Source organism: Plectropomus leopardus, chromosome 10, assembly GCF_026936395.1.
Source record: "Plectropomus leopardus strain MGB_pleo_1.0 chromosome 10, ASM2693639v1, whole genome shotgun sequence".
NCBI lineage: Eukaryota > Metazoa > Chordata > Actinopteri > Perciformes > Serranidae > Plectropomus > Plectropomus leopardus.
The window spans coordinates 9,490,832-9,517,000 of record NC_142185.1 but is presented as its reverse complement, the minus strand read 5'-3'; the positions used below and the strand labels follow the sequence as shown (position 1 = coordinate 9,517,000).

The 26,169-nt window shown below is 40.5% G+C and overlaps 1 protein-coding gene across 4 annotated transcripts in view; it reads left to right on the top strand.

The window, feature by feature from the left end:
• The window catches only part of adarb1b (adenosine deaminase RNA specific B1b), a 140,300-nt gene extending 114,418 nt beyond the window's left edge, over positions 1 to 25,882 (top strand). For 3 of the 4 annotated variants that reach the window (XM_042494846.2, XM_088083013.1, XM_088083012.1), the window contains 9 exons: positions 2,178 to 2,252; positions 7,767 to 8,692; positions 11,538 to 11,652; positions 13,658 to 13,826; positions 13,987 to 14,132; positions 14,761 to 14,929; positions 20,278 to 20,459; positions 23,325 to 23,503; positions 25,011 to 25,882. In XM_042494846.2, the coding sequence (XP_042350780.1) occupies positions 2,225 to 2,252; positions 7,767 to 8,692; positions 11,538 to 11,652; positions 13,658 to 13,826; positions 13,987 to 14,132; positions 14,761 to 14,929; positions 20,278 to 20,459; positions 23,325 to 23,503; positions 25,011 to 25,187 (2,091 nt within the window). In that variant the 5' untranslated portion in view covers positions 2,178 to 2,224 and the 3' untranslated portion in view covers positions 25,188 to 25,882. Of the gene's footprint in view, positions 1 to 2,177; positions 2,253 to 5,330; positions 8,693 to 11,537; positions 11,653 to 13,657; positions 13,827 to 13,986; positions 14,133 to 14,760; positions 14,930 to 20,277; positions 20,460 to 23,324; positions 23,504 to 25,010 lie in introns of those variants that run through there. The other variant, XM_042494845.2, reaches the window with a different exon arrangement.
• The last annotated feature ends 287 nt before the right edge of the window (positions 25,883 to 26,169 follow it).

Sequence of the window (26,169 nt, the reverse complement as noted above, 5' to 3'; positions counted from 1 at the left end):
TCAATTATGGGTTGGAATATGAATCTTTAATAGGGTGATAATTGTGCTAGCATATTTGCTGTCACCCACCATTAGCCCAGATTAATTAGCCCATTTAGTTTAGCTTAAGAAAGTGTCTGGCTGAGGAATGGGGCCACTGATGGAAGACGGGCGGAGAGAGAGTAGAATCAGCACAATCTGTTCTATATCATAATGCCATCTTTCTCCTGCTTTCTCTCTGTCTCTTTGTGTCGTTCGGCCCTCTGCTCTTTGCTGCTTTAACTCGCTCTTTCTCTCATCTAACTTACTCTGTTAGTCTGTTTCATCAGTCTGCACTCATCCACCCTGCTCTCAGCACTTTTTTTTTTGTCGCACCATGACTTTTCAAGTGGTTGGTGGGGGAGACTGATGGTGGAAGTCATGCAGTTGAAACTTTATCACAACAGTTAATTCCGTAATTAGCAGAAAAGTATGAGCCAGTGGTTCTCCAAGTGAGCCCCGTCTCTAAAAGAATCATTTTTAAGATCATTAAATTGAGGACAGGTAGGCTGAGGTGATTATTGAAAGTAAGCCTCGCGGTTGGCACGAATCATCAATGAATTTATGATTTAAAAACCTTATTATGAGTTAAATAAATTTCATGTTTAGGTTTTGTTGTCGTAGTGTCAGCTAATTTGCTGTTCTCAAGTTGCACTGTGTGTAATATAAGTGTCTGGTTTTGACATAGTGGAACAGAAAATACGTTATCTCCAGTCCTGCATCAGTGTTGATCTATTTTCTTTCCATTTCTATAGTGAGTCTAACAATGTTGTTAGTGCTCCATGAAGCAGTTTGTAAGCCAGTTTAAGTAAATGTGTGTAATAATTTAGATTTTTTTTTTTTTTTTCAGAATTAGTATGATTTATTCCTACCATGCCCAAGTACGGTTGCCACCCACTCACTGCTCAGCTTTCACGAGTAATATTGTTCCGTACAAGAGAACTCTCGCATGATCACCCACAAGGCGTATGTGAAATTTGTTTATTTCGTCAATGTAGAAAGGAGCTTGCAAGATCCCAAAGCCAATGGATTGAATCTTTACATTATGCCCACTATTTAGGCGTGCAAATAACAGGTTTCATCTCAATACAGTGTAATTGAAGACATACAGAGGAATATATTGACAGAATAATTCACTTTTAAAACACAAAAAAGAGAGTTTTAAAACAACTAATAAAAGCAGGTTAACTCGCAGTTTTCTGTTTTAGATTGTAGCATTTTTCAGTTTTGATTTTATTTGCTGCAAATGTTTTAGATGACTCGTACTGCTTTCATTAATGTTTTCTCATTAATACATCTCTACGCTTACTGCCCAGTACCAAACAGCGGACACAGAAAATTATATAGCGATATGTTTAGGCAGTATCTCAATACAGGACATACATTATATCTCAATATGTTTAAATCTCCTCCAAAGCACTTCATTAGTACTAGCACTTGGAGACAGAATTGAACATTAACTTCTTTTTTAACCAAATCCCCTCTTCGATGTGACAGTATTGTGGAAATAACTATTGGTACTTTATACTGACCAAAAGCTTCAAGGTGGCTAACTTGTTCGATGCTTTGCTTTTGTAATGAACTATTTGCTGCTTTGGATTTAACCATATACATGTAAAAAGGGCAAAACAGAGTCAGTTGCAGAACACTGGGAAAAAAACATGCATACCCTCAGAGATGCTTGTTCATTGCGAACATTTCAAATTCCAGGAAATCATTTGATTCTGTGTTAGTGCGAAAAATATTGCTTAATGGAGCTTTAATCACACTCTCCACCTTGGGATAAGTCGTGTGTGTATGTGTGTGCGGTAATGGAGTAACTTGGCCATGTCACTAGCTGTATATCTCTCAGCAGGCAGTGGGAAATGAGGTCTAATCGGAGGGATATTAAAGTCACAATAGACTGCTCCTGCTATTAAGGCCTGTCAGCCCTGGCCTCCTCTCTCACCTTGATATCTCTCAGTCTCTGAATATTTATATGCCTACCTCACGGGCTACTTACGCAGTGCAATATGTGCATTTTTTTTGTGTGTGCGTGCTGGAGCATCAAGAAATTTATCATCACTGTAGCCACTCAAGGTCTTTGAATGTGTTTATATGCATGTGTGTCACTCTGTCCAGCACTCACGCAGTCCACCTTTGTGTCCTCTGATACCAAGGTGCAGTGGGGGCCAGGCTGCTCTCCGGTCAGAACAAACCCGTGACCATGGATGTGGATGAGGAGGAGAATATGAGTGAGTCGACTCTGATTTTTCTCTTTTTTCAGTCTGTCTGTCTTCCTGTCCGAGCAATAGCTGGTCTCTACTCTTAAATGTCTGCCCGTATTTTCGTTTTCCTCCTTTTTGTATGCCCGCATGTCTTCCCCCGTATGTCCTCCTGTCCTTCTCTGATGTGTAATCAGTGTTAACACATTTTGCTCACCTATATTGCATAAATATCAGCATAGTGCCATAGTGCTATCATGAGTTGCAATCTGATTTAGCTTTGTTAGTTCTGTTTGCACCGTTAGCAGTGTCTGCGCCAATGTGACAGGAAATAACTCATATTGTAACTCTAACTCGTACTCGTCATTCAAAAAGGAAAACCAAAAGACCAACAGAATGAATTCAATGTGGCCAGTTAGCACATTAACAATTTGGAATGTCAATTTCTAATCATTAACGATCAAGAATATTTTCAACTGGTTACAGACGTGGGTCTATAGGTTAATTTTGGTGCATTCCACCCCACCGGGGTCTGGCAAGCCCCCAGGAAGTGCACCAGGCTTTAAAGCAAATTCCGCATAGTGGCCAAAAGTGGAATTACACCACCCAGGTCGGTCACCTGATGCCATGAGGCCCACGAAGACTTTTTCCCATTGACTTACATTGTGAAAAAGACATCTGTTTATCAGTGGATTCATTTTTGTGAGCGTCAACACCTTTGCAAAATTACTAATTTCACTATCAAGATTTAATCCATTCTGTTTTATAACATTTGGAAAGTCTAAAAGAGCCGCAAGATTAAATAATTTGATCACCATTCAAGCTAGCGCAGCCTTGAACCAGAAGTCAGTCGCTCCACCACGGAAGTCTCTAGTTCTCGTGCTCTTTGGGCCCCATAATGCGGATGATCCGGTTACTTTCAGACAGCGGAAATAGAGCATTTTTTGCTCCATGCACTACTGAGCAGCTCTCATAGGAATGAACAGGCCCTACATCCATGGCTGTATCCAAGTTTTCTTAATACATTTAATGCATACATTTCTTAATTAGCTAGCAAGCTGTGGCGCAAGTACCACTAATAACGCCAATCTGTCGCAACAGCATTGCTGTGAAAACATTGTGCCCCATCTCTGGTCTCGCCCCAGCTCAATTTTTAGCTGTAACACTCTTAGCATCGTTAACTACTGTTAGCTCTCCTACTACTGTTAGACTGTAAGCACAGGTAATGGTGCTAACATTGTTAACAATACTCAGAGGGTTTTGCATCTCAAAATGAAGCCCCTCTCTAACCAGGGTGACCTGGGGGACACCAGAGGGTGCTCACTATGTTGCCGCAGCATCATTACCCGTGTTAACTGCAAATGAGCAGCACTGCTAGCTAGACCCAACCCGACTGATGTGGAGACCAGAGGGAGGGCAGTGGGACTGTGTGTCTGCATGTTAATGCAGCTGGCTGGCTGTCAGCATAGCAGACTGAAAATAAAATAAAAACTCAAGACATATAGAGTGGAACAAAACTTTGAAATTTCACTAAATTTAAATGGATAGTGCTTTGAAATGCAGCACTGAAGCTCACTGAGTCTTTGGAGTGACGAGTGGCGGACTAAAAGGAAAGGGCCTTTTTTTTCACATGATTATTTTAATAGGGTTTTGTTGTTGTTTTTTTTAATTAACCAATTGGTTAGTGTCAGGTTATTGACAAAATGAAGCAAAACCAAAATCCCTAGTTGTGTTGCTAATTACATTTCAGTAATTGCTCCTCCATGAGCATGATGGGCTATCATATGTCCTTACCTGAACTTAGACACAGAGTAGTGCATACATACACAAATACACACGGCTGATTTGACAGAAACTTTTTAAGGAAGTACTAATCATTACATGTGAGAGGCTTCAGGTCATATTACAGATTCCCTCTACCTCCATTCCTCTCCTAAGAAAATCCTCTCCTCTCCGTCTTATTTAACTTTAATTAGACTTTTTGGTTTGAACTCAGTAACTGAGGCTCAGGAGGCACGGAAAGACATGATTGAATGTGTTTCCTCTCACCTTAGCGATTCTGAACTCGCATTCAAAGAGAGCTGTCATCCTCGCAGCGCCCTAACCTGCAATACAAATGAACAGTTCCCATTGTAGTGTCATACTCGCTGTTTTTGCTCTGAGAAGAAGTATGTTGTTACGTGTTAAGTCAAATAAGCAGAGTTACAAAATGGTCTTTGTTGTTTTTCAAAGCTTCTGAAGCGTCTTTCTTACATTTTTACTGCCAGTCAAAATATATATTTGAAGATAAAACACAGTCCAAGCTCACACAAGCCTACTTCTTTAATACCAAGGGAAACGCCAGAGGAAAACATGAAAGAATGTTTTAACTTTTATGTGACAACCTCTGCAGTTCTTGAAATTCTTTTAATCACATGAATCATCCCAAAATCAAAAGCCCAACAAACAAGTTAAAATGAAGTTGTGATAAGAGACTTTTTTCCTGCATTATTTGGTTCATGCAAGCCTCATAGGGAAATGAGGCTCTGACACATCCAGCCATTCGAGATGTGTAGTCTTTGCAGAAGTAATGGGGGCTGATTACACAGACGCTGATGTGCATGATAACGACCACAATTGCATGTGTGTGCCATAATTCAGTGCATGGTGTCGTGGCTGCTGCTCTTTGGCTTTTGTCCTCTGATCTGGTTACTACTGGATATCCATCATGCTGCAAAAAGTTATTCAACTAAAATGAAGATAATCAATTTTGACCCAGTAGAGAGGTTTAAATGTGTCGAATAATACATTTTGTAACGGAGGGAGGAAGCTCCAGTTTTCTTTTTTGTTTTTTATTTCTGTGTGCCATTATATTCACCATGTTTATCTGTGCAGCATGCTACAGTTTTCAGTGTGTGATTCAAGTTTTTGATTGGCTAACTAGTCCCTATAACCCACAAATGTAACTGCCGCTACTAAGTTCCCTCTATACGCGGGCTTTGCATGTTTACACAGAACCAAACGACAGCAGCAGTATCATGCCGCTTCAGTTTGTGATTTTAGATAGGATGCTGGAATCAGGAAATTAAAATAAGTGTGACAGGTGTGACATGTAGCACAACAGCGTTTGCCTCTGATGTGACATTTAACATACATGCCAGCAGCACTTAATAAACAATTGCAATTAAGGATGCACGATAATTTCGGCACAGCATTGCTGTGGTCAGCTATTGGCTTTAAAATAAAGTATCAGAATTTTTTTTATTATTATTATTTTGACATAATGAACATGTTCAAAACATCAACCCAAACTTTAAGTGTTTATCTTATTTTTCACAATGAATGCATATTAATTACATTGAGAAGCATTGTATTTCATGTCGAGTATGCATAATACGATGTTTACTCCATTATAGAGGAGACGTGATGATCACTGAAGTTAGGTGGGGAAAAAAGTGGATGTATCAATATTTGTTATCAGCCAAATTAGTTGTTATATATGGGCATATCGGCATAAAAATTCAGTATCGTGCATCCCTATTGACAGTGACATAATATTGACATAACATGGTAATAACAGTTGTTTATTGTCTCTGATGTATGATGGCTGATCTCATTCTCTGCTCAGAGGGTAAGGAGCTCCCGAATCAAAATCCTTTCCCAACTTGCAGATTTTCGACCGCTGTTCTACTTCTGTGAGTTAGCTGCTAACTGCTGTCAGTTGTTTTTTTTTTAAATCTCCCGCAGAGGGTTGCACATAAAATATGCTGTTAAAACGTTACATCTGTCCCACCCATGTTCCCATCCTGCTGGCTGTCCTTTTAATACAGACACCATTTCGGCGCTCTTTTTATCTCTGCTGCCAGCTCAAAGGCAAGACAATTCTCTTCACCCATTCCGCAATCATACCTTTTATAAATAACTGCGAGGCGGCATAATGGTGCATTATTCCCACCTTGAACTGGCAGTATATAAGGGGCTGCTGGGAGTTCTTTGTCTTCTATCATTTACAGAGAAAAGCAATGAGATACAGGACAACTGGCTGTAGATTTTTTAAAAACTCATGTTAAATGAGAGTCCAACTCTTCATTTAATGCACAAATTTCCACAGCAGCTTAAATTTAATTAATTCAGTTAACTAATGCTGCAGCATCTGTGCTGGTTAAAGGTTGTTGGCTGCAAATGTGCCCCTGTTCATTACACAGATTTCACCCATCAACATTTTGACAGGTGATAGTTCTTATGGGCTTCTATTTTGCACAGCCCCTCCTTTCACTTGTTTATTTGCAAAACTCTTATTGCAAAATACCATTTTGCAGAATGCACGCACACACCAAAAATACTGCATGTTTTCGGTGCAGATGTTGCTCATAAATTGACGGATATGCATGTTTGTGTTCTTGATGTTAGGAATAAGTTTTTTTGTTGTTGCCTTTAGACATGTCGATTGTACTATGCAGATGGTAACGGCATGTTGGTACATTTTGCAACCTAAAACACTGTGTTCTCTGACAAGCTCCATGGGGGGGATCTCAGAGGCGCAGGGTCTTATGAATGGCACCTCATTAGATACAGATTTCTAATTCAGATTTCCTCATTTTAAATACGACAGTCATTCTTCTCAAAAATCTTTTGTAAAAAAAAAACAAAAAAAACAGCATTTTAACCTCCCACCGTGTCACCAGTCAAGACTTTAGGATCCTGCAGTAGGTGGAGTCTTCTCCTTCCGCCTCTTTGATGTATTCTCCTGTTTGCCTGGTCCTCAGCTCCTCCCCCCTGCACTCCTCCCCCTGCACTCCCTCAACCCAACCTACAATCCCACTCATGCACACTGCGGCCTCTCTTTCTCCTGAGTACCGCAAGGAGTAACCTATCAAGCCTTTGCTGAAGGATGTTATAAATGAAAATTTTTGCCAATATTCCATCCACTTTGCTAACTGGATTCAGTGATATGTGTTCCCCAGTAGAGAATATTTCAGCACCCGCAGTTTCAAACTGAACATTTAAAGTGTACCTTATGTCTCTGTAGCCACTCAAGCGATTAAACATTGATAGAGTGGATGAGGAACAGCTCTGTGTGCGTGTGTCTGTGCGTCTATGTGTGCTCGTTTTGTGTGCATTTATGTTTGAGACCCATTACACTGTGCAACCTGAGAAATGCAAAGTAGTTGTTGTAGTTGGAAATATAACCTGACCATCAGAATAAAGAGTCTTCATAACTACAACTTTAATTATCAAGATATATTCAGAGATACATTTCAAAATGAAATACCAGATAACCAAAATGTAGTCCAAAAGATACCTTAAGCTGTTTCATGGCCATTTCTAACACTCGGCATATTTTTGACAACAGTAGATGTATTGATGACGTTCTCCTATTTGTAGTAATATCAGTAGACCATAGGTTAATATGTTCAATCCAATTAAAAGCCAGTATCTCTTGCTTGAATAAAGGAACACAAATCATTGTTTCAGTTCCAAAGAGTGATAAAGGAATCTATAAATTTTGCATTTACAAGATCCTGCAACGAAGGCGTTGTAAGTTACTCTTTCTGGGCACCGCAGGTTCGAGCAGCACCGATGTTAAAGAAAACCGAAACCTGGACAACGTGTCCTGCAAAGACGGGGTGGGAGTGCCTGAGCAGCTCCCCAATGGAAGCGGCCTGGGCAGTCGAAAGCGGCCCCTAGAAGAAGGAAACAATGGGCACGCACACTCCAAGTTCCGGGCCAAGAAGCGCAAGAAAACACCGGGGCCGGTCCTGCCTAAGAATGCTCTGATGCAGTTGAACGAAATCAAACCGGGTCTACAGTACAAACTTCTGTCCCAGACAGGACCAGTCCATGCACCAGTTTTTGTCATGACTGTGGAGGTCAATGGACAGATGTTTGAGGGTATGGGCCCGACTAAGAAGAAGGCCAAACTAAATGCAGCAGAAAAAGCACTGCGTTCCTTCGTCCAGTTCCCCAATGCCTCTGAGGCACACCTGGCCATGGGTCGAACACTGACAGTGAACACAGACTTTACATCTGACCAAGCTGACTTCCCAGACATGCTCTTCAATGGCTTTGAGACACCAGCCGCACCTGAAGAGTCCTTCTATCTCGGCTCCAATGGTAGCAGCTCCTTAAACTCACTAGGGGAGTACCCACTGCCAACACCACCTGGCAGCAACCTTGCCCAGGCCCCATTGCCCCCTCCATCAACATTCAGCTCGCCCTCCAGTGGCAAAAACCCAGTCATGATCCTCAATGAGCTCAGGCCAGGCCTCAAATATGACTTTGTCTCAGAGAGCGGGGAGAGTCATGCCAAGAATTTTGTGATGTCAGTAACGGTGGATGCACAGACGTTTGAAGGCTCAGGGCGCAACAAGAAGCTGGCTAAAGCCCGGGCAGCGCAGGCAGCCCTCTCAGCTCTCTTCAACATGCAGCTAGACCAGACACCATCCCGGCAACCCATACCAAGAGAGGGATTGCAGCTTCACCTGCCCCAGGTAAGATGTTTCTTTTTTACAAACATTGTCATACGTCTAAGAATCTCACTAGATCAGAGAATAAACTCAACCAGTAATTCACCAAGATCTTTAGCAGCTGGGACCACATCAGGCATCCACACACTAAAAAAAGTCTACCCTGATTAAAGCTTTCAGCACACTAATTAAATGTTCAATTGCATAGTCACTAAGCAGTCAGGCTGACTCATTAGTTATTAAGGCCTTGAAATTATGAATTATTTTGACTGACCACTTTGTTTTGTGAATTTAATAAGCCAAAGAAACTATTCCAGGGGTTGTGATCTTAAATTACAGCTTCTGTCAGGGTTTATAAGATGTATAGTTAAGACTTTGCTTGTTGGAATACCTACACTATGTAATTATAAGGAGAGTCCTGATTTTTATTTTGAAAATTACTGGAAATGAGCTTTTGATTTGATCATCTAAATCAAAAAACGTATTGGCATTTCCCTGTTGCCAATCTTTTTAAAGTTGAATTTTGAAACTGTAATTAACAATTGTCAGGCAGGATATGAACACCTCTGCTGAACTTTACGAATTAAGACTTGATATGCTAACAACTGCATAGCCATCAGTACTGGGAAAAATGTTTCAAGTGAATATTGAATCCACCGTTTTTCACAGAATTGAAGTTTATTTGTGGTGGTATGTATCCAAACAGTGTGTATATTTTAACAGTGCTCGTAGTGAACGATCCAGCTCCAAAAATTTAAAAAATCCATTTGTGGCGACAGATGTTTTAATCATCTCGGGCTGCCACAAATATATGAATATGAAGGAATCGAATCATGACCATGAAGACTAAAGTCTAATTGAAACCTAGATATGAAGAATCCTGAGCAACAGTATTAATTTGAATAACATTGTGCACATTCATACTCCAGTTGGTATCTTAATCATTTCAGGCCAATGGAAAGAAGCCCAGTAGTACTGTGAGGCAATAACATAAATTGTTTTTGTATTTATTTTGGATATTAATACATTTGCAGACAGAATGCAAGGCTTTTCTTCAAAGACATTCAATAGTCCCTACAGGACACACTGAAATTTCCTTCCAGTTTTAAAGAGATTATTGATGCCAAAATAAATGGTAGATCCCAGATTTAGTCAGTTTTATCAAATTGCTTTGAAAATGAGACACATGATTTTCATTTTTCAAATTCTGCCTTCATTAAAGCTGTTGTTGGATCATTTACTTGACCTTGTCAGTCATTATCAGTAGGTTTTAAACAATAATTAGAATTTAAAAAGAGTTGAAAATGACAGTAGTTAAAATCACGAAGACTGGGATGAGTTTTTAGAAGTGCAAGCAGCTCTGAAAGATCATATTTTTCTAATAGATCTGATCCAGGTAATTATTATAATGCAGATAATCAAGATGCCAGTGCCTGGTCTGAATATGACTTTCCACCAGATTATGTTTATTTTTCATCTTAGTAAAGCACACAATTTTATAAATGACACACCCATCTTCCTAATGAGTGTCTTCCAAAATGAATGGCTGATTAGATTATGTTACAACAGTATCATTCGGCCAGTTACGAAGAGATTTGACAGATGTAACAGAATTAAACACGAAAGCACTATTGTTTGACATAATCTTCGTGAACCTGGATTTGTCATTTGAGTTGCAAAGTGGTCTTTTCCAGTCGACTTCACCTGTCAAACTCTGCTGTTCCAGTACATTATCGTTAAAACCTCATTCACATCAGGTGCGCAGGGACTAAAGGCAGGTGGATGCTTTTGATGCCACTATAGAGGTGACAGTCGCAGCAACACCAGTGTGTGAAGAGAGATAACACAGTCGGCAAAGCTAATCGGCACAGCACAGTGTCAACACTCGGCTTCCCAAAGCCTTCTTTTTTCTCTTTACTCACTCTCTCCAGTTGTCAACTGATTTATTCGACAAGAACCCCATTTTAACGATAGCGCCCCCCCACTAATTGCTCTATTAATTCTCTGTCGCTTGGTATTTAATTTGTGCAGCCTGTTTCCATCTGGCAAGGAACTAATGGGGACAAATGGTTTGAGTCCACTGCTGTTGCCAAAAAAAAATTTAACTTTAGCTTAGTGTTATGGTTTGAGCTGGTTTTGCTGGTGTCTAGGAAATGAAGTGTTCTTTTACTCATTACCAAGAGAAAAATACTCTTTGGACATATGTTTTTTTTGTCTTAGTGATCGGCACTTCCACTTTTTTGTATCCCTAGAGATTTAAAATTCATAGCTACACCATAGACGACCTTGGCATTCAAAAGTCAAATGATCTGGCTACGATTCGGTGACTCCAAAGTAACAGGGAAGTAATATTGGACTAATCTCTTTAATTTGTGGTCATCCAGCCGTCATCTCTCCTCTTGGTTGTCGTCATTTTCCATCACATTAGCAATGGATAAAGAGGCGGCAAGACGAGGTGGCTGTCCAAGAACAAAAGAAGTGTGAAGTTCACTCGAGGTTCCCCCCAGAGTTTAGACGGGAGTTTTAAACCTTGCGGAGTGTAGACGAACACTTTGCTCACATCTGTTGCTCGGGATTACTTGTTTGGTTTTTGCTTCACTGTCAGAAGGGAGATGGTAAATTATAACTGTCATGCCAGACTCAAACAGCGTTGCTTGAAAGAGGGTTAGGTATACCTCAGGGGGTCAACCCAGTTTCACTTGTTGCCATTTCAACGCTCTGATGGTTGTTTGGAGCTGAATGCGAATGCTGTGACAGGTACATGGTGCTCCAGGGGAGGATAACATCAGACGCGCTTTGTAAACTGACATATCTGACACAAGCTCGTGTGCGACTGTGTGTGTGTGTATGTGTATGTGTGTGATTCCAGGTTCTGGCTGATGCAGTCTCTCGCCTGGTGGTGGATAAGTTCAGTGAGCTGACAGAAAACTTCACCTCCCCCCATGCACGACGGAAAGTCCTAGCAGGGGTCGTCATGACAACAGGTAGGTTTGATGAAAAGATGGTTGGTGCTTTTGTGCTTACAAAATATGGCTAAGTCAGTCAATTGTCAAGTAGTACCCAAAGGAAAATTCACATTGCAAGGCTCATAGCGAAAAGCTGACAGTATTCACAGGGAAGTGTAAATTTTCTCTGATGATGTTTCCTCAGAAATGAATGACCTATTTTATAGCATATGAAACAACATTTATGAGTTTAAAAAAAACACAGTTTCATTTTCAGTCCTATCACCAGCACTGTAGTGAGGTAACACAAGTACTCTACTAAGGTATTTTAGGTATTTGTACTTCACTTGGAATTTTTTGCCGTTTTTTCCAACACAATTAAGACCCACAGCACGTTAAATAATTTCTTTAAAGGAAACCTGTTATGCTTTTCCTGATTTTTTTTTTCATATACATAATGTGACAGTGTCTGTTGTTCATATTTAATGTGGCCAAATAAAGAGGTAAATGTGTATAAAAGTAATCCCTGTGAGCAAAAACTTGAGGCATCAGACCATTCTGAATACTATGTTTTCAACTGTTTTTTTCTACTTTTGCAACAAGTTGATGCCGCTCGTGCTGGATTTCTATGTATGTTCATCTGCTTCAGGCACACTAGTGCAAGTGTTTATGTAAGATACACTGCTATATGCAGCTACATGCTAACGTCAGGGAAACAGGTTGTCTTCTTTGCCAATGTTGTGAATTATTCCCCAATGTCAGATCACATTCCTGCTGAAACATATCCAGCTGTTTTCAAAGTGCTCCTAAGCTCTGTATCGGTCATTTCATGGCTGTAGTAACGATGCAGAGACACCAAGAGTGCAGATACTAAAGGTGTAGAAACTGACCAGTCAATAGGGCTAGATACCAATTTTGGCACTTTTCAGGGTACCGACCAAATTATATTGACACCACCGAATACAGATTCCATCTGTTCCAAAATTACCTGAGAGCAAATCTAGATGGGAATGGGGTGTTAAGACAAGAGGTGGATGCCACAAAGATCTCCAAAGCCTGGAAGCCAGCCACGGAGCTCAACCGCCACTCTGTTGGCTTTGCAGCGTGCCAAAACTATTGCCGCAGCATCGATCGCCACAACAGTTTTGGCATCTGGTGTATTTTCTTCATTACTTTAGTATCAGCCTAGTATCACAGCGAGACAGGCAGACACACATGCACGCACACACACAAACACGCACACACAGACAGAAAATGTATGTGTGATTAGAAAAGAGCAGAGGAGCACAGTAGCATTTTACTGTAACTCGTCACCCCTGCAGCTTGTTCAAAAATTTTGTTTTTATTATTACTGAGGATGTTAAGTACCGAGTAAAGTTGGATACCGGCTTTTAAAAAAAGGTACTAGTATCATTTGAAATGAGAACACTATCCAACTTTACCAATCTGAGCAGACAGCGGACAGAAGGGGGCTGATAGAGACCGGTGAGAAAGGTGTTGAGGCACAGACAGGTTGAAAAAAATAACAATTTTTTTTTGTTTGTTTGTTTGTTTTTTCACATTAAAGCATGTAAACATGTTATACCTAGTGGCCCAGTTCCAGGTTTATCCTTATTCATTAATTAGAGGTCCACACAGTTTAATAAATGAAGAGTCATACTTGCCTTTGGCCATGTCGTTGAGCTAGTTTGCTGTCTCTCTTAACTACCTGTCCATTATTCACTAAATACGACATACTATGTACTACATACTACATACTCTGCAGCAGAAAACAGCAATTCAAAATAAAAGCTCTGTGCCAGAAATTCACTGTACTTAAGAAATGTAGCATGTTTTTTACAAACGTAACACATTCTCAAGTCACTTTTGGTCTATTCAGAATGGACCCATGACCCACTATTGGACCGTGACCCACCAGTTGGGAGCTGTTCTTGTAACAGAAACCCAAAATACAAGAATGAAACTGAAAATGAGCATAATACACCCTCTATAAGAGTGTGTGCCTGTTCTCTCAATTGTCTTTATCCCCTTTCCTCTCCAACAGGGACAGATGTAAAGGAAGCACAGGTGATTTGTGTCTCCACGGGAACCAAATGCATCAACGGTGAGTACATGAGCGACCGTGGCCTGGCACTCAATGACTGCCACGCTGAGATAATCGCCCGACGCTCGCTCATCAGGTACCTCTACACCCAGCTGGAGTTCTTCCTCAGGTCAGTGGACTGCTGGGAGGTCACTTGTATCGACAATTTAATCACGTGTTTAGATTGCTCTTTGCTGTTTCTGATTACAAAGCATTTAAAGTCCAGTTAAATAATGCAGTTTGTGAGCCCCATGTTAAAGTTTCCCGTTAAATCTTAATCACAACCACAGCAAGGACGACCAGCACAAGTCAATATTCGTCCCGTGTGACAAGGGAGGCTACAGGTTAAAGGACAACGTCCAGTTCCACCTCTACATCAGCACCTCACCCTGCGGAGACGCCAGGATCTTCTCTCCGCACGAAGCCGGAGTCGAAGGTATGGAGCGATCGCAGAGCATCCACTCACCGGACTCATCTCTCCTCCTCAGCTCAGCCGACATGTTTTTAATTTGGTCTCATCTCAGTTCAGAATTCAGTTTCAACAACAGCGTATTTTATTTAATTAAATTTGTAGGGTTTTCCTCTTATGCTTGGTTTCATTTAATTAGAATTTTACTCCAAATCCAAATACGCATTTCAGGCACATTTAAACAAGGCTCTAGTAATTAGAGCTTTTTGTCATTCGCTGTCTGTCTCTATCAGTCTTTCTCCCGCCCAGCCGGCCCACACTGTCTGTCTGATTAACCTCCCTCTTACTCTTGTCAAAGTGTTTTCCGTTGCACATGGCAGACTGAATAGAAAACAGCCACATTCAATTAGTCACTGAATAGATGGCGCCTGCTGGTGGAACAGCGGAAAACATTGATAACATAATAATAAATAATGGGTCATGCTTTTGTGTAAGTCGTGTTTCCATCTTTTTTTTTCTTTTTTCTTTTTTGTTTAATCTTTGCTTCTTTCATGGCGTTGAGGTTATTGTTGATATTCACACATTGATAGGGAGCCAAAATTTCCACCCAGTTCGTAATTTCTTATACATGTTATACGTCTTCTCTCTCACTCAGACCAAGGAGACAGACATCCCAACCGGAAAGCACGGGGCCAGTTAAGGACCAAAATCGAGTCGGGGGAAGGCACCATCCCTGTGAGGTCCAGCAACACCATCCAGACCTGGGACGGGGTGCTGCAGGGGGAAAGGTTACTCACCATGTCCTGCAGTGACAAGATTGCAAGGTAATTTGGTTCACACTTAACGCATTTATATGTATTATATTGAAGTCATAACGAGCAGCTTTTTTTTTTTGCTTTCTTGTTCTCTGTTATTTAACAGAAAATCCTCAATGGAATCCTTGAACATTTTGGAGAATATTTTTATTCGCTTTTTTTGCTTAGCTTAGCTTAGCATAAAGACTGGAAACAAGGCGAAACAGCTAGCCTGGCTCTGTCTTAAAGTGAATCCATCAACCAGCACTTCTAAAGATCATTAATTTACGTGTTTAATCTGTACAAAAATCTGGAACTCTCAACATCAAGTAACCGGTTTCCCACAGTCACGGAAAACAAGGAAAAGTCATGGAATTATACAGATTTGCTTTCCAGGCCTGGAAGAGTCGTAGAATTGGTAAAATCCCTGAATGTTTTGGGAAATCAATCATTACTTGATTTATCAATTACTAAATCAGCGGAAAAATAATCACCAACTGTTTTGATAAACAATAAATTCTTGACATAATTTTTCATGCAAAAAAAGGCTTTAACTCTTAAATACAGAGATGTTCTACTTTTCTCTGTTTCATAGGATATTTGACTTTTGGACTGACAAAACTGACATTTAGAGACACCGCCTTCGATTTTGAGAAACTGGGATGGATATTTTTCACTATTGTCAGACATTTTACAGACCAGAGGATTCATCAGTTAATCTCCAAAATAATATTGATATTAAAAAAAATCAGTAGTTGTAGTAAAAATGTTTCATTCTCATCGTAAAGCTTTGCACTTATTTAGCTGTATATTTTCATGATTCTTCATGTTTTATTTACTCATGCTGCTATGAATTGCATTATATCCTCGCTTTGTCATTGCAAGTCCATCATTTTCCTCAGGGAGTGTCAGGGACAGCCGGATTGATGGATCCTCAGTCCCCGGGGGCATTTTCGCAGGCACATCATAGCGTCTTTAGTCTCTGTCCATGTTCAAGGCAACACTGTGCCTCCCTTGTGATGAACGATAAAACTTCTCCATAACTCTTCTCAGGGGCCCCCCTCTTTTATCCTCCCTCCTCTTCTTCCTCCTCCTCCTCTGTCCAGGAATCGTAATACCTTGCCTGAACGCACAGAGTGATTGAACGCTGGGAGTGTATGTGCTGTGGGAGATGTCGAACGAGTAGCGTATACTGTTTGTACTGTGTGAGAAGTCCTGTTGCCCTTTTCGGCGTGTCAGCTCTGGTACTCGTGGCGCAGATTTTCTGTGGTTGTCCACAGCGGAGTGATCCAAGTCAGTAGAGGGCAAAATAGGTTGGAAGTTGTACATTTAGTCATGCGGCAGTTTTTATCCGGCAGTGCTTTACTAGATAACATGGAAAAGCATGAGATATTTTGAAGATGACACCAGTTTGAATTTGATATAGAGTATAAAAAAATTAACCCTTAACAGCTGAGTGAGAGATTGGCAGTGGTGGATCTACATATGGGCAAGAGACACCAAAATCCCCCCAAAACCCAACCCCAGCTGCACCGGGAAAAAAAAGAAAAAAAGTCCTGCAGTTCTCCTTAATACTTAACAAGCCCTTGAAAGGCAATGAATTTATTAATATAAAAATAAGGCCTTAATTAGTATTAAAATGTCTAAAGTCAATCTTTCTAAAGTCCTAAAAATGCAGAGACAGGGAAAGTAGGATTTTGTGGAGTGTTTTTCTTGTGACGTTGCATTATGAAATCCTAAAATATTTGGTAAAACCCTTTTTCAACATTATTTCCCAAATGCCTCTTGCATTAACGTCACCACATCAGGACAGTGGCACTAAAAACACTCATGTTTTGTTTCAGGCCAGGATGCCCAGAGCAGAGGATCCTGTGACTGCTATGGAAGTACATACATATTAGATACAAACTGGGTATTTATCCAAAAATGCTGTGGTACAGTAAACCAGTAAAGGCAGTGCATACAGGGTTAATCATGTTGGGAATCGAGGCAGAGTGAGAAACACAAAATTGCACTCACCAACAAACTTTGGGTATTTCCTAATTCTATTCTACATTTATATCCACTGTGAGACAAACACATCACATTTTAATTTAATTTAATTTAATTCTGAGTGGTATTTAAAAAAAATCTTAAATCAAACTTTCCTTTGGAACCGTTTTGATGTGTGCATCAGTGGGTGATCATCACAGTCAGAATATGTTAGGGCACCGATGGGTATTAGAGACTGTATGTAAAGATGGAACATGTGTCTACTCAATGCACAAAAAATAAGCCAAAATTTCCCAGTTACAGCGGCTGCCATCTTGTTCTAGTGATGTCATTTGGAGCCAGAGTGTACGCAGTAGCGATCTCGCAATATCAAGTCCCTGCTCATACACCCACCTGACCAATTGCGAGCAGCACTATTGATCAACTGTCAATCATGTTGTTAAATATCTTTTTTTTATAGCATTAAATAACTAATTAAAACCAAACTTTGTCTGAAAAAAAACAAATGAACATACAGGGCGTTACCTTAAATGACAGAAAACACCTTTGGAAAAATAGAGTTTATGACCTATACTGCAGCCAGCCACCATGGGGTGGGGGTGGGCCGATCGGGATGTTTTGGCTTCACTTTTGGGGAGCTGTCATAACATCCATCTTTACTTAGAGTCTATGATAAAGGTAAGGAGGATTGGAGTGTATCTGGAGAGAATAAGAGTAATAGAAAATGAAAACGCCAAAGCCATCAGGGGCATGGTATGAAAAAAAAGAAGAAAATATTGGCTAGTTTGCACATTCTGTATTATTTTATAGTTTATTATTGTTGCTTTTTAGCTAAGTTGCTTTTTTTATTTCTTATAAGATTTTGTACTTTTTTGTAATATATAGAATATAAACAAAAAATGTTTAAGGGGGGCCTTGGGGGGCAGGCTAGGGGAAGCTTGCCCAGGGCAGCAAATCTGCTATATCCAGCACTGGGGTTTGGCATTATGAGTATATCTCTTCAAATGTGAGGAAAAGACGACTGTGTGCAAGGCGTCTCACTCTGCCCTCTTGTGACACAGCTATTAACCAGGTAAGAAATCTGCAGCCCACCTGCTTTTGTCCCCCGTCTGAGTTATCGCAGGCCGCCGGGCTGCCATTTAATACAGCAACTGACTGGCTCACTTTGACCATGCCGATAATGTTCTCTCCATACGCAGTGTTTTTTCTCACTCTCATTCTGCGTTTGATTACATGCCCGGCCCCACGGCTTCAGCCAGAACAAGCCGTTCTCTGCCTTAGTACTATTTGAATGAGCTCATTAGCGAACAGGCAGAGCTCTTATGGGTTATTTCTCTCCGTTTGTCCTGTTCTCTCCTGTCGTTATTTCTTTAACAGCTGATTACGTTGGCCCTCTGACTTGCTCTGACCCTGTTCTTTTGTTTGTGTGTGTGTTGTATGTGTGTAGAAACACAGAGCATGATATTGAGTAACATATCAACAAAGATGTTGGAAGGGAATGAAATTGAATGCCTCCGAAAACACAACTCTGAATGTGTGTGTGTGTGTGTGTGTGTTTTATGTACTGTGTGCCCCTTTAGAGTGTTTTCAGGTGTGTGTGTGTGTGTGTGTGTGTGTGTTTGTGTGTGTGTGTGTGTGTGTGTGTGTGTGTGTGTGTGTGTGTGTGTGTGTGTGTGTGTGTGTGTGTCAGTGCACAGTCTATTATGAAGCTGTTTGACTGTGCTGAATGTGTGCTTTACTGCTCGCAGCTATGAATTCGGAGATTTCATTTTCACACACACTATCAGGCATTCTCTCTCACAAACATACACACAGAGAATATTGCATATGGAGACAACGGTGTCTCCGAGTAGCCTCGGGTCTTCTGCTTGCATATTCCTCATTGTTCTGGGTCTATGTTTGTAATTTCACACACTCTCAAACAGTCTGCCTGAAGTGAAAGAGACAATGAGGAGATCACATCCCACTGTCAGTAGGCGGGTTCCCATTACAGATTTGCACAAAACTTAAGTGATATTTTTGAAATGTCGATAAATCACAATTGCGAGATGACTGCGTTTCCACTGAGCAATGTTATGCGACTTCTCCTCTCACAATAACATTCCAGGAAGCATGGCGGATAGTCTCATGTAGCAACTGCCTTTTTAATACACATAAAAGCTTTAAAGTTTACTGACATATGTTATGTTGTACAACACAATGTAAAAGCCTCTTAAACGCCGATCTTAGTTCAGGCATCGATCTAAAAACCCATTCAAAAAAATCAGGGAACCAGGGAATAGAAAAATGCTAATTTTTGGGTTTTAGGAGTCATTCTTGGGGCACTCTATTAGTGTTCCTTCATTACTAAGAACATGGGCACTGTAGTTTTTTAGGTCAGTCCCACATAAAGCATCCACTTGGCATAAATGCATGCCAGTATAACAAATAAACATCAATCTGCAGCTGAAAATAGTTCCCAGCAAATGAACTATCCATATATTTATAATTACTGCTAATAACAACTATTAGGCCCATATATTAACATTTTTTTAATAAACCATGTATTTTGACCTGTTTGTAAAGTTTAATGTTTCAGAAATGAATGAGTTTAGGGCTGAATGCTACACTGAAGCACACTGCTTCACAAGCAGAGTCTTTCATCTCTCTGTAACTTTTGCTCTCTCCCTTCATCTACCCTGTCACTTTCCTTCTCCCTGTGTGTCATCACCCCTTACACTCTCCCTCACTGTCTCCCTCTCCATCCCTTTTTCTTCTCTCTCTCTCTCTCTCTCTCTCTCTCACTGTCTTTCTCTCTGAGTTGGGGCAGGCGATGCTTCACAGAGCATGTCAATGGGAAAATGACTGGGGAGAGATGGCTAATGACACAGAATAGAAATACACAAGTTTGTAAAAAAAAATGAAATTGGATACTTCAGAGTGTATACAACTGTAGGATTGTGGGTGATTGTGTGTGGTAGATTGCACTGGCTGGTTATGTACCAATATATTTTTTGCTTGTGCAGCCCTGTGTGTGTGTGTGTGTGTGTGTGTGTGTGTGTGTGTGTGTGTGTGTGTGTGTGTGTGTGTGTGTGTGTGTGTGTGTGTGTGTGTGTGTGTCTGCACGCACCACAGAGCACAGAGTCTCCAGGCTTAATATTCTACACGTTGCCCGCTGAGTCATCTGTGAATTTTCTGCAAATTATATTTCCATGTTAAGACAATCAGTTTTTGGTTTGGTCTAATGTGAATGTTAAACTAGTTTCTAAATAACTGTGTTTAGAAAGTTAACATTATTTTAACATGTCTCCATAATCACCACAAGTGTGGAGTTAAAATAGCGTATGTCCAGCATATTAGCCTCAATTCCAGGTCATCTGATGTGTTGCCGTGTGTGTGCTCTGCAGGTGGAATGTCGTGGGCATCCAGGGCTCTTTGATGAGCTACTTCACAGAGCCAATCTACTTCTCCAGCATCATCCTCGGCAGCCTTTACCATGCCGACCACCTTTCCAGGGCCATGTACCAGCGCATCGCGGACATCGAGGACCTGCCGCAGCAGTTCACCCTCAACAGGCCTCTGCTCAGTGGTGAGTTCCCTCTTTCATGTAGAGGAGATGAATATCAAATACCGTTTTTGCTGAAAGTTGCTGAAATGTTAACTTGATAAGCCCTAAAGCTGAAGTAATGACATGATCCTGTTCACATTGTCATGTTTTCATGAGATCTCCTTGTTAATATTTGCCAATCAAACTCCAGCTCTCTAAATATCAGAGAGTAAGACGGTTTAAGCCCTAAGCAGTAAACACATTTATCCACCTCCCTGGTCAGCAAGAAGACAGTTATTGCTTTTCTCCTCTCTTTGATCGGAGCTGGCATTTACCTTGTTCCTGTGGAATTTGAATAGCTTTATCATTTTGTGTAAATTTTGAGCATTGGCTTGACCTTTTAAAAAGGCCGTATAGACCTGGGCTCCCGCAGGGTTTTTTTTTGTTTTTTTTTTCCTTTCAGCGTTTCTATTTTTACATCTAGCATTCAGTCTTTGTCTAGTGATTGGTCCAAGAACCTTGTAAAACAATAGCATGGAAAATCTCCATGTTTGGTTCCTAACTCTCATTTAGTCTTCCAACATTTTGTCCTCTTTCTTTCCTCTAATTTTAAGATAAGATTAACAAGTGTTGCTGACGAGCTAATTAGGCGAACATCAGGTTTGTGAGAAGGTTTAAAATTGCTACTGGCAGACTTTTAAATGTTTTCAGCTGACTCATTTTAAATGAAGAATCTTAAATCTTTTTGATGGCTACTTACATGATATACTTGAAAACATGCAAAGAAACAGCGCTGTTTTAGATGAACAGTAGATGCTCCAGCCTTAAACAGCTTTTTATGCCTCCATGCCAGTGTTGGCAGTGGCCAGAGGCATTATGTTTTCGGGGTTGTTCATCAGTCTGTACATTTGTCATTTTGCAATCCCATTTTCGTGAACTTGATATCTCACAAACATAAACAGGGAATTTCTTCAGATTTGTCACAAACGTCCACTTGGACTTAATGATGAACTGACTGAAAATAAAGATTGCTGTGACCTCTCCTGTCTTATTCTCATCAATGCAATATCTCAAGAACACCTTTAGGAAATTGCTTCAAATTTGACACAAACATCCACTTGGACTCAAGCATGATCCAATTGGAATTTGGTGGTGAAAGGCCAAGGTCACTGTGACCTTGCATCTGTTTCATTCACATTAACATGGTATCTCAAGAACACATTAAGGGAATTTCCACAGATTTGGCACAAACATCCACTTGGACTCAAGTATGAACTGATTAGAATTTGTTCACTTAAGTCAAGGTTATTTAGACCTCACATATCATGATTTTGGCTGTAACTCAGGAATTTGCACGGTAATTATGACAAAATTCCACATAAGGTCAAAGTTCTTCATGGACATGATTGTAAATTCTAACATACAACCACAAGGCTCTAGTTTTAATTTTTAGTGTTTCCTGTAGCCCCACAAATGTAGTTGGTCTATGATATCAAGTAAAAATCTGTTACTCTGTAAGAAGCTGGCTAATGAGCTGCACATGGTAACATTAGCACCCTCCATTAGAGCAAATTAACACACTGTTTAATGGTTAGAATTTTTTTCTGTTGTGTTTTTGATTTATGAAAGGCTAAAAGACACAACCCTTCTGACTGGAAAATGCAAGAAACTCAAAGCTTGATAGGCCTACGGTGGTCACTAGCTGTTGCCAAACTATTATTGTTGAATTGCTCTTTGGTGGAGCAAAAGTTTAGCAGATCATAAGTTTAAACACATAAGAAAAAAAACAACTACATGACTGCAGCAGCACAAATCAGACAACAACAAAAGCTAAATCAAATCAAACCGTTGAAGGAACACTGTTGTATTTTTTTTGAGATCCTAGAGGATGACAAGGGGCATCTTATCGCAGGGCCTGGAGCTATATGCAGCTCCCTCTGCTCCTCCTCCCTGGTTGCTCTGTAAATGGCGGGTAAGGGAGATAATAGTAGGGGGTTATTAACCTTTTCCGCTTTAGAGAGTTTTTAGCGGTGAAGGGCTGTGGCGTTAGAGCACTGAGGATTTCATCCCCTTTAAATCATCTTCTGCCACAAGTGCTGCCAAATGGAACCAAGGAGCTTAATACACACACACACACTCACACACAAAGAGCAAGACACCAGGATTTATGGCATCCATATATCTCCCATTTATGCTTCAGATACAGTGGAGGCTGATGCCCAGTAGTGTGCTGGAAGAAAGCAGGCTCTGACCTCATAGTCCCCCTGGGTGGACGGTATTTTGTCTCCACTCAGTCGCACAAAGAAAGAGAAAAGCAAGGATAAAAGTTGCCGTTAGAGCTGTGGGAGCAGCTGTCATTTGAAGGAATGGGTTGCCAGGTTTGGTACCTTATCCATTGTTTAATACGTCTATGCAGCGGGGTAGCAGGAGGTTAAGTTCCTGTGGGTCTCCCACAGAAGCTTTGGAGGACAGAGAAAGTAAATAATTATCTTAAGTCCCTTTTCTACATGAAAGCTTGAAGACATTCTATGTTTTGAGGGTCTTAACATAATGTTCATTAAAATTAAAATGTTCTTAAAATGTGGATGGTACTGCTACAGGAAAACATTTAATTCAGTATTTAAGACTTGTCATAATATATATAATTGTCCTATAATAACCCCCAAAACTTTTGACACTAAGACAACTTGTTTCCAACTTTCTGACAGTGCATCTGTCTGGACTGTTTATTCAGCTGAAGAAGTGGCAGAATTTTAACAAACCATAAAGGAATCCTTATGCGTATACAAAAAATTTGAAATCATCGTTATATACATTTGAAGCATGTTTTTTTTTCTTTGGATAGCAATGATATTTTTGGCTCTGTGTGCTGCTCCGTTATTGACCCCTGTTGTTTTTGGCTTCCAGGTATAAGTAATGCAGAGGCCAGACAGCCGGGCAAGGCACCCAACTTCAGTGTGAACTGGACAGTGGGTGACCAGGCCCTGGAGGTGATAAATGCAACCACAGGCAAGGACGACATGGGTCGTGCTTCACGTCTCTGCAAGCACGCCCTCTTCAGCCGCTGGGTGCGTCTACACTCCAAGGTGGGTGTACTGCACTCTTGTGTTTCACTGGTTGATCACCCCGAAGGCTTTTGTCTAATTTTTGAAATGTTTGAATAACAAATCAAAATTTAAAACTCCCACAGCGTAGGGATGCACTGATTGTAAAATTCTGGACTGACACCTGTTACCGATGTCTTTTTGATGGGGTTTGTTTTTGAAAAACCTGGGGTTTCATCTTGTGTCTGTATCTTTTTGTTATTCTATGTGCCCTTGTTTTCAACAGCAGCAGTTTGGGGTGAATAATTAACCTGTTGATCTGGTCAGAGCTAAGCAGGTCAGATTGATGGATGAGAGAAGGAGCTGCTGCAGAAGCGAGTGAATGTGGTCTCTTTGACCCAGCACAATGAATAGTTATGTTTCACTTTCACTGTGTCTGATGTTCTGCTGCTCCATTTGTGGCCGAAGTACACTCGCTGCTCCAGGAGTGTGGTGCACTGTTATCAGTGAACGGTATATATATTCCAATAGCACTCCTAATAACTGATCCAGTTATTGTTCCTTTGTTTTGTCCTTGGAAATCCTTTAGCCTCAAGCCCTGAATTTTTAGCCTGTGCAAAAATCTGATAATACAGATCTGTGAATCTTAATTGGAAATAGGCTGATGGCAGTGAACAAGGCGAATGTTTCCCAATACCAATGTTTGGTCAGTAAAGTGCATCCCTACCACTGTGTACTGATAGACATCACATTAACCCTTTGAAACCTGGTTTGACATCAGTTTTCTACATTTACATTTACAGTTTGCTACATTTAAATGCCTTTCACATGCTATTTGGCCCTTTAAAACCAAATAGGTTTGATTTGTTTTGAAAACATGGGGACAAAAGCCATGACAAACTTGGTAATGTTCCACAAATCACAAGAGATTAGGAAAAGGTGACAAGAAAATTACATAAAAATTAGTTTGAAGAATGAGGGGAGGGTTGTTTGAAAATTATCCAAAAAACAAGGATGTTCAGAAATATATATATATATATAAAAATAGATGTATAATTATAATATTTTTAGATTTAAAACAAATACATACATATTTTATTTTCAGCACTTTCTCTTGTTCTCATAACTTTTTTCACTAATTTTTCGCAAATTTTTGGGCCATGTTTTGTTAAGTTGTTTGTTGCATTCTCCCCATGTATTTGAAAAGAAATCAAACCAATTTGCTCAGGCTTCAGATGTTTTACTGAGAGATTTTGTAGGTCAAACAGGACGATGAATTCTAGCAGCAGCATGATGATTGGTTCCCAGACCACATACAGAGATCTGATTGTTCATACTGTATATGAACCGAAACTTTGCCAAATGGTGCAGTTTAACATCTGAGAAAACCTTTTGTCATTTTTCTTATTATGGTTGAACTTGAACACACTAAACACAGATACGGAAAGCGAGAGAGGACAGAGCTGCACTCGTCAGTGTTATGAGCTTTACTTGTGCTTAGATAAAAAAGTATTCCAAAGCTCACCCTCTCTTCCTCTCTCCCTTTCAGCTCTCATCCATCCTGCGGATCAAGGTGCTGAAGCCCAGCTCCTACCATGAAGCCAAGCAGGCGGCTGCAGAGTACCACTCTGCCAAACAGGCGCTCATCAAGGCCTTCCACAAGGCCGGCCTGGGGGCCTGGGTCAAAAAGCCCATTGAGCAAGACCAGTTCACCCTGGGCTCCTGAGGGAGTCGAGGGACCCAAGGGATTCCTAAACCCCCCACTCCTTCCCCCCTCGACCCAGGCCTGAACGCAAGAGAGCCCCGTATTAACAACCAGCCCACAGTGACACTTACCTCCGTCCCACGTGTCGGCACGCACGTGCACTTTGTACTTGTGGAAATAAACGTGCGTAGTTTCACAAACCATCCATAGCTCATCATTCTCATTCCTCAGAGGACCTCGGCCTCACCATGTCTTTTTCTCATTCTATTCATTTTTTTTTTGTCCTTTTTACTTTGATTTTAATGGATGGTGTTTTTATTTTCATCTTTATTTGTTTTATGTTTTAAAACTGGAATCCGTGTCTTTATGCGGTAGATGTTGAAGTTGAAATTATGCAGGTTTTTTTTGTCTATTTTCTGGATCGAGTGTAGCCAGTTTAGGGTGAAATGTAGCCTAGAAACCGAATCTTTTGTCAACTAAAAAAAACAATGTGTATGGACCTGGGGGAGAAAAAAAAATGTACGCGCTACAATGAATGAGGACGAAGTTTATTTTAAAGATGCATAAATTTTCCGGATGTAAATCTAGCGGTGAAAAGAAAGAGAATCTAAAATAGTTATGTAACATTTAATGTTTGTCATTTGGTCCGTTCCTTAGATGAGACTACATGTTCGTAGAGCCCTGTATTAAAGATTAAAATGTTCCAAAATACTGTGGCCCTGTTTGATTCACTGACTTGAAGGTGTATACAGACCAGGAATCGCCGCAGTTTTGCACGCTTTTGTTGATTTTCGTGTCTTCTCCATTAATTCGTGTTTTGTAAGTTATTTTATGTCACTCTCATTTCATACTTGAACAGTGTGTGTGTGTGTTGGGGGAGGTCATGTTAAGAGCATCCCCTCCTCTGACTTCTCCCCTCGCCTGGGTCCTGGGACAAGCTTTGGGAGGTGCTGCACGTTGTATTTTTCCTTGATCTAAGCCATGGCTTTGCATGGGAACTGAA